Source organism: Triticum urartu, chromosome 5A (genome assembly GCF_056163025.1).
Source record: "Triticum urartu cultivar PI428250 chromosome 5A, HENAU_Tu73, whole genome shotgun sequence".
NCBI classification, from domain to species: Eukaryota; Viridiplantae; Streptophyta; class Magnoliopsida; order Poales; family Poaceae; genus Triticum; species Triticum urartu.
In genome coordinates this window covers 529,218,144-529,227,137 of record NC_141877.1, presented here as the reverse complement: position 1 = coordinate 529,227,137, position 8,994 = coordinate 529,218,144, and the positions used below count along the sequence as shown (strand labels likewise).

Genomic DNA, 8,994 nt, shown 5'->3' with positions numbered 1-8,994 from the left:
TGATAAGAACATCAGGATAGTATCATGCCAAGACGCCATTCCCAGAAAACAAAAAAAATATTGGGGAAAACCCGGAAAACCAGCCATGCAAGAACATTCAAGCTGCGAGCAGGATGTAAAGAGGTAATTGGCAAGTGAAAGAATCACAGCACGCCCTAAGCTAGGCTTATTATTTCATGTGCAAGTTACAGCCTGTTAGAGGAATCAGATTAAATAATGTACAGTCCACAAGCACTCTCTCCCTATGTTACATGTAATAGAACCCGGAAGTAAATAACCAGACAAAAAAAACTATTGGCTGCAGCCGATGAGTGGGAACTACAACTGAAAAGTTGTCATCCGGCTCAGTTCACTGATGCAGCAGGCATCCATCTGGATGTACTGGCGCTGGGTATTCTGACAAACAGGCGCTGATCTTCGCTCAGGCCCGTCCAAATGGACTGCAAACCATGTACACCTGCGCCACCTTAGTGTCCTCGCCCCCTCAGAGACGAAAAGAATCCCCCCAGGGATTTGTCCTTGTGCTTCCCGTCATGCTCATCTCCAACCTGCACCATCGCTTTGAATAAGAACGTAAGCCTCAATGCATTAAAGTAAGTCGGTGTGCAGTCTTGGTCACAAACCTCCTCTGCTATTTTCTTAAGAGCTTCTAATATCTCCGAGAAATCTGGCCTTTCAGCAGGGTCCTGCTGCCAGCACTTCTGAAGGAGCTCCGCAAGCTTTGCATGAGCATTTTTTGGTATTGTGGGCCGCAATCCCTGAGAAGCAAGATTGACATGTTAATAAGATTGTACTCCCTCCGTTCCTAAATATAAGTCCTCAATATGGACTACATATGACGCAAAATGAGTGAATCTACACTCTAAAATGTCTATATACATCTGTATGTGTCCGCACTGAAATTTCTAAAAAGACTTGCATTTAGAAACGGAGGGAGTATAAGGTAATTATATCTTTGCATTTATCTTTAAATTAGGAAGTACTCCCTCTTTAAAGAAATATAAGAGCGCTTAGATCACTACATTGATGTCCAAATATCATTCGTTTTGCTTGTGCGTCAGCGAACCATTCCTAAGAGTATGTTAACACTGATCATATCTTGAAATCCCATGATATCATGGGACAAAAGAAACTCAAACCAGGTTATGTTATCTGTGCGCAGTAGTCCAAAGCATATACGATCATTATTATGGTTGGTGGATATGATAAATTGAGTAAGAATCCATGTCTGAACATAGCAATAGTCCAAAACATATATGATCATTACCATGCTACTGTGTGGTGGACATGATAATTTGAGTAAGAATCCATGTCTAAACATAACAAGAACAAAGAAGACTGCGGTCATGGAGAAATGACAAGCAATTTTACCTTCTGAACCACACCTACAGCTGCTTGTAATGGTGTCAGGTACTCGTAAGGAATCTGCAAGCAATAGATGTATAAACAAAACTCATTTAAAACAATGCAGTTAACATAATGAACTAACAGTGGCAGAAGAGTGATGCAAGTACCTTCCCAGTGAGCAGTTCCCACAACAAAATTCCAAAACTAAAAACATCAGCCTTGTGGTCGTAGGGCTTGTGTTCTATAACCTATAACAGACAAAACTTTGTAAGGTGATATATCAATCAAAAATATTTCACTGATGACCTCTATTTCTTGAATTCACCGCCACTGCACTATTAAGATACAGAAATGGTAGTAGATGAATTTATTGTGAAGAAAGGATAAAGAGGTAACAATCAAAGGATGCAAGTCCGTAAAATATTCTCTCTAATGACAGCGGTTTGCACACTATCTCTACCAATAAATAATAATTTGCTGGCTAAAGATTAAATACAGGTTTTTGTTTTCGTTGTGGGGAATTAAATACAGGTTTAAGAATGAAACTTCCCCTTTCGTTTCAAAAATAGCAAAGAAACAAAATAATCTCCTTGCTTCTATCAAGCATATGGAGCAATACAATGTTGTCCACATGTCAAGCAATGCCATCGAAATGAACTCAGAGCAGTGCCTCGTCTCATTTGCGAGGCGATTCAGAATGTTTGGTTTGAGCTTTTCAGAATTGATAAGTGGTGAATCAATGTCCAAATGAAGGATCAGTCATACTAAAATTGAGATGCAAACATGATTACTTCTGCATTATGGTTAATCTAAAAAGATGAGGAATGATTTACATTTTAGCAAAATATCATGTGCTAGTTTGTTGATGTTTTTGCGGTGCTTACAGCAGCTTCTCAAGACATAAGACGCCAATATGCCAAATTCTGGAACTGAATCAACTAGAGAGAAGCAATGGGGAACTGGAGGCCAGGAGAGAGCGACCCTCAATCGCGTGGTACTGACGAAAAGAAAGCTTCAGGAGTTGGGAGATGAAGAACATGAGGAAAAATGCAACTGCTGCTACACTACAATACACTACCATCTGATGGGTGAATATCTGAGTAAGATTATGTCTAGCATCCTTGTGTAGGTCTGGTAGCAGTTTTTTTACTCCTTTTTAGAGGATAGCAGTTCTATTTTGGTCTCACAAGTGTTCATCCTTGGGGTGGTGCGATGGTGCCGTATTCCAAGGGTTGTAACTAAAACATTGATAGGTTGCTGTTGCACCAGAATGCTTTAGATCACAAGTTCACAACTGTTGAACTCTGTGGTTTCTTCTTTTTCAATGAAAAAAAGTTGATGGCCAGGTGTTTCCTACCCTGTCAATCTGTCAACCTGAACTCAGAGCTTGGGTATTCAGGCTCGCAACCTCTAATGGACGTATCTGCTCTTTACAGCTTAAATTTAGCATTGGTATTACATAACAACCAAGTTGTGGTAGCGGTAGTAATGATAGAGAAATCACCTCTGGGGCCATCCAACGGTATGTCCCAGTTTCTGCAGTCATTACTCCAGACTGAACTTTAACACGTGCAACACCAAAATCAGCAACCTTAACCATCTGTAGAAGGAAACAATCAGTTCGAACAATTAGCCAATTCTTCTTACTGAATCATGCACTAAACGAAACAACGGTTTGCAGTAACACATTCATCACATGTACTCCCAACCAGGAAGAAGGTTCAAGATACCCAGTGGCCAGCCACTCATCAATCACAAACAAGATTTGGCTAAGTAGACCAAAAATACAGCTAAACATTGTGTTATAGGAGAACCCCTCTTATTTTTGTGATAAAACATTTTTTGAGCTGGAGAAGTAAAGGCATGTCTAGGAGTTTGGGCTAAGATTTGTGGAACATCATTTCCAAGGATGCATGCATCATGAATAACTGAAAGTAGACAATACTTACCCCATTTTCATCCATAAGAAGATTGGCGGTTTTCAGATCCCGATGAATAATATTATTTTGGTGTAAGTAGCTCATGCCTTTTGACACATCCATTGCAACTCCAACTAAGGCAGGGAGCTTGAAGATACCTTTATGCTTATGAAGATAATCATACACACTCCCACCGGACATAAATTCTGGACGAGTGAAGAAAATGCAGGTTCAGTCATTGTTACTGTTACTGCCACAATAGGAAAATGGAAACTTGGAAGGGAAGGCCTTTGTTTAATCATACCTGTGACTATGCATAGCCTTGGGGGTTTAGTGCATGCACCAATAAATTGCACAACATTCTTGTGACGAACCTTCCTGAATTCCAATGTATACTTCATAAACTTAGAAGGTAAATGGAAAAACAGAGGAGCACTTCTGGAAGAAACTGATCGCTAAGGGTGATACTTTTAACATGTAGCTATAGTTACATAACTTGTACTGTGAGACATCAGTTAATAAGCAAGCAAAGAACTGAGAGAATAAGATGTTGACAGGTAAATGACAGCAAGGGTGGATCTTTATCATCTTAGCATCCTAAAAGTAAATATTTCAGCAGAGAAAACGTGACAACCGGAGCATCTGAGAGATTGAGACTAAGTGGCTGTTTGGTTTGAGCCCCAACTTGCCCCACCAAAATTTTGGCAAGTTGTTGGTGTTTGGATTGTGACCATCATATCCTCCAAAATTTTGGCAATGAGACTGTTGTTTTGTTTGGTTTGCGACCAACTGGCATGACGATTATGCTAGTCGAAAAATATTTAACTACATCTATTACAAAATTGAGAAGAAATACATTTCAATACTTCAATGTGTTTTTTTCTGTAAAAACTTATATTTAATCAATGTTAACAGAAGTCACCAAAAGAATGACATGGCATGCTGCATGCACTTCGTTTTGCTATTGTTTGGATACTGAAGAATTACTGTATGCAATTGCTAATCACACACAGGACCGCATATCTTTGAATTAAAAGGTGCCGCTGATTGGTTACAGCCAAAAAAACGGCTTATCCTAACTTCATGCATGCGGCAGAGCCCACCATAACAACCAGGGTCCAGCGCCAAAATATTGGCACAGCTTTCTTGTGCCCTCGTGACGTTCACGCGTTGGCGAGAAATACATGGAGGCGCCGGGCAAGTCTGGTGAGCCAATTTTTTGGTGCAGATCCAAACAGCTACCAAATTGCATGGGCTAGCCAATTTTTTGGCAGGGTCAGCTTTGGTAGCAATCCAAACAGGCCCTAATATTTTTAAGAATGGTATTCATTGTGTAACAGAAGAAAATGACTAAGTGAGATGACATAAATACACAGAGGGGGGAAACACAGGTTTATGTGCAAAAGCCTTTTTTTTATAAAAGAAGGGCTTCTCCGTTCCGATTTTCATTAACAAAAACCTAAGCATCCAAACTAAACAAGCTACGACAGGAAGCAAACGCGAACAATCTACCATGCTCCTCTCTCTCAACTCCACCCCAAACCTCCACAGGGAGGCCTGTCAGAGCTAAGTGAAGAAGAAACACACCTACGTCCCCAGTTTATACTTTATTGCCATTTAGTTAGTCCCCAGTTTCACATGTGCAAAAGCCTTAAACCTATATTGGGAAAACAGAGTATATGATGTAACAAACCTCATAATATAAACTTCCTGGGCAAATTCACGCTGCATGTCCACATTTACCCTCTCAGGTTTGAGCACTTTAATAGCTACATCTTGACTACAATATGTACCCCGGTAACTGGTAAAAGAACGAGTCAGTTACGTGATTGCCTGAAAACTCCACATAAATTTTCATGATAGCCAGGAGTGAACACTCACAGATCACCATATGATCCAGATGCTACTTTATTCCCGAAATCGAGTAGTTTTATATCAATTTCCCATTCACTGGCACCATCTGTAGGTATAGCAACATGATCGGCTGTTGAGTTCTCCACGATCTGCATATTTTCAACTGGAGAAGACCATGAATGAGATGTAGACCATGCTTGTGTCTGCCCAATTCAAGCCAAAGCAAAATATGAGCACGAAGAAAACAAGCATGTGAAACTGGGGACTAACTAAATGGCAATAAAGTATATGCGTCTCTGTTTCACCTCCTCAATCTTGCTGATTTCTTTTTTTAATTCTTCTATCAAATCCTCCGTTTCCTAAATAAATGAACAGATCATTAAATGTTAAACAGCAACAAAACACAAAATCATAGGTCCAAAGACAAAATGAGGTACTGAAATACCTCAGCATGCCAACCAACAACGACAAACACATCGAGTGAGTAGCCATCATTTGTTGAAAATGCATGTGCTTCTTGAATGTTGAGACCAATTTCACCAAGCAGACATGTCAGCTGGGGGCATCAGAAAACATGGCATCACTAAACAAATAGATGAAACACACATATTCAGCGAACTGGTATTTATTCAGGTTAGATACCATGAATTATGTTGTTAAAAAATCTAGGGATATATAGATAGATATCCTAAATAAAATCCACAAATGTACATAGATCCCTGTTTACCTCGCTGAGAAGCTTTGGTTTGTCAATGGTAGAGAAAGTGATTTCATGCATGGGTCTGTATGGCATACAAATACAATCAAATCAGTGTCCTCGGCAGAGGAAATAGCACTTGCAGAACAAGAAAATGCAATAATTATATACCTATAATATGTTAACTGTCAAGTGACATAGTGATTTAACAAGAATATTATTGTATGAGGATAAAATAGAGGCAAAGGTAACTAGCAAAGTCTTACCTGTAGAGAGATCGAACATTATCTGAGGTGCTATCCTGATCTTGGCCTTGCGACTTACTAGCTTCAAGCGCAAGGGCCTCAAGGTTTGTAGATGAACCAAAAGCAGGAGGAGGGTGGATGCTGAACATAACTTGTACATGTTAGAAATGAAGGAAAATTGAACCACTGGTAGAGGTAGTATTTTGCAATGCATGGCAATAAGAAAGATACAAGACATTTTCCAATCAGCAAAAATATTTAGTAGCAGATTGAAAAGCGCAGGTACCTTTGTTGCCTATTCAACAGCCTTGAAGCAACTTCCTCCCCTGCAGTGTGTGAATCAGCATCAGTCTGATTCCCATCAACAATTGGAGATACCTAATGAATCAAGACTCAAATAAGGACAATGAACAGCATAGAAGTTTTACATCTGACTGCAAGTTAGCAACTATTTTTGCAGTTAAAAGAAAAAAGAAATGCACAACTTGGAAATAAAATAATGCATCGGCGCTGCCAGCTAATAATGGGAGAGCTTAAACTTTCACTCAGTAAGTAAGTGGTTAAAATCAATCAAATTATGCTACGCTCAGAGGGGACGTTCAGGCTTTTTTTTATCTCATTTTAAAAATGCTTGAGGACCCCCACCCTACATCTACTCTTTGAACATCATATTCATAGTAGAGCAGATTTTTAACAGTTTGATACTCCATCAGTCAAGTAGTAAATACCAAAAATAATACTTCCTGACAGTGTTAGCATTTAGACGATTCAAAAGCCCTAACGTGGCAACTCTCAAATCTCAAATACAGTGGTGACGGGATACCCATAAGGCATCTTCTCAGTTGGTGCTGCTGACAGTATAAACAAGTGATGTATCCGGAAGTGGTAATACCAAGTGCCAATGAGCCAATTCCTTGGTAGAGAATACCAATCCAGTTTAAGAGAATACTAATAAAATGTCCCCATTCTTTCCGGACGGTGAAAGACGTGTTACCACCGAGAATGAGTGTCATTGACTAGGCTTCAGTGGTGATGGGATGGAATGATTATAAAAAAGGAAATCTGAAGGGCAGAAAACTGAACCCCCAGCCCACCGAGGCCAGCCAACCAGGGACGATGAGCACATAAGTCAGACCATATAATACAACTCGGGACAATCGAATTTCAAGTCATGTACAGCGGTCGATCACATCAGTGGCGCTCCGAATCGCATTCCTAAACCAGCACGAGCACGGGGGGGGAAGAAGCCCGTCGTGATGAGGAACGAACGGCTCACCTGCACGGCCCGCACGGCGAAGGCCGGGCGCTGCGCCGGATCCCTGGCCAGCTCGAGGAGGCGCTTGTGCGTGAGCACGTCCTCCGCCCTCTCCACGTTCACATCCATCGCGTAGCTGCAACCCAGGCCGAAACGCCAAATCGAGAATCGTCAGTACCGCCGCGTCGCAGCCGTCAGTGGGAGGGACCGGGAGGAGGAGGGGGCGGGGGCGTTACCGCGCGGGGAGGCGGTTGAAGTGGCTCCAGAGGTCGTCGTCGAAGCCGGGGGCGCGCTCCTCGGCGGCGTGGAGGCGCGCCAGCACCTCGGTGTAGACCTCCAGCTTGTGGTGGTGCTGCTGCTGCTGCTTCCTGGACTGCGCCCCCGCCCCCGCCCCCGACCCCGCGGCGCCCGGCGGGGACGAGGACCCTCCGCCCCCGCCCCCGCGTCCGCGTCCGCCGCCGCCCGCCGCGGCGGCGTGGCTGCCGCAGCTCTCGGCCACCTCCTCCACCGCCATTACCGCCGGGCCCGATCTCGGTCAGTCGCTCGCGGATTGAGGGAGGGAGGGGAGGCAAATCGCGCGCGATCGATCCCTCGGGCGAGGGAGGGTGGGGAGAAAAGGGGGAGGAAAATGGAAAGAGGGAGAGGGATTTCGAGAGAGAGAGAGGGAGAAGTTTGTGGATGCTGGTGGCCACAGTGGTTTTATATACGTGCCCGCCCGCCCGCGAGTTTATCTGCCGCCCCGCGAGTGTGCGGAACCCCTTTTATTTTCTTTATATTTAATACTCCCTCAGTAAACTAATATAAGAGCGTTTAGAATACTAAAATCCCTCTGTAAACTAATATAAAAGCGTTTGGATCATTATTTTAGTATTCTAAACGCTTTTATATTAGTTTACGGAGGAAGTATTATTTATGAAAAGGAAAAACGAAATGGAGTCAAATTCATCTGCTCGGTCGCAAATAAAACGGGGGCTGTGGCCAACTCGGCTTTGGTCTGGGGCTCTCTCAGGTGCGGTGCATCGGCGCTGCGGCCATTGTGGAGCACACTGTCTGCAGTGTAGGAGTAGGATGCTAGTACTATTATTTTTTTGCGTTATTTTTAAATCAAACCAGTGTGTCTGCCATGGACGTGTAGTAGCCGAAGCTGAATTGGGTTATTCACCGCATCTTGGACGAATATCTGCGGCTGCTTGTGTTTTGTAAGTAGCAATGAGTTTGGGGTTTGATAAGTAATTGTGTCGTCCGTTGCTTAGGAACGAGGCAACCGGCCGAGCGGCTACTAAACGTTCTTATTTTTTTTATGACGAGGCCCTTATGGCTTTCGCTTTGGACACTTCCATCTAGTGTATATATCTAATAAATATGCCAGAAAAAAGGCCGAAATGGGGAAAATAAAAACGTGGAGCGCGACGCTTGAACGCAGGGTTTATTTGGCGTGGGGAGTGAGTTAACATTCCGCACAGAGTATCACGGACAAATTTGGCTTCCGTGATCGGAAACGAGCACGATAAGTAAGAAGAGTTAATTCTCGGCTTATGTGGATGGAACTCGTTAACAAGCGTGTGGAGACACGAGCGGCGGCGGCGTTCATGCTCCATTCGCGTGGCCTGGCAGGTAAACCGCACGTAACTGCCAGTCTGCCACGCTTCCACGTTCATTTCGCTTCATTTTATTTTC

The 8,994-nt window shown here is 43.0% G+C and overlaps 1 protein-coding gene across 1 annotated transcript; it reads right to left on the bottom strand.

Moving 5' to 3' along the window:
* Positions 1-135: 135 nt before the first annotated feature.
* LOC125510268 (serine/threonine-protein kinase STY46) lies at positions 136-7,978 on the bottom strand. Its single transcript, XM_048675402.2, has 16 exons — positions 7,554-7,978; positions 7,339-7,453; positions 6,349-6,440; positions 6,084-6,203; positions 5,848-5,902; positions 5,566-5,676; positions 5,426-5,479; positions 5,148-5,323; positions 4,960-5,067; positions 3,571-3,644; positions 3,297-3,472; positions 2,852-2,947; positions 1,515-1,595; positions 1,372-1,425; positions 624-758; positions 136-548 (listed from the first exon to the last, which is right to left on the bottom strand). Exons 1-16 carry the CDS (start codon positions 7,829-7,831, stop codon positions 468-470), a joined length of 1,806 nt encoding a protein of 601 aa, XP_048531359.1. The 5' UTR covers positions 7,832-7,978; the 3' UTR covers positions 136-467.
* Between the last annotated feature and the right edge of the window lie 1,016 nt (positions 7,979-8,994).

Excerpts from the sequence above, each read along its gene's own strand:
- LOC125510268 (XM_048675402.2), bottom strand. The coding sequence starts at position 7,831 with ATGGCGGTGGAGGAGGTGGCCGAGAGCTGCGGCAGCCACGCCGCCGCG. Across the intron at positions 7,454-7,553 it reads TTCAACCGCCTCCCCGCGCG|CTACGCGATGGATGTGAACG; the intron begins GTAACGCCCCCG and ends CCTGGGTTGCAG. Across the intron at positions 549-623 it reads TTAAGAAAATAGCAGAGGAG|GTTGGAGATGAGCATGACGG; the intron begins GTTTGTGACCAA and ends GCGATGGTGCAG.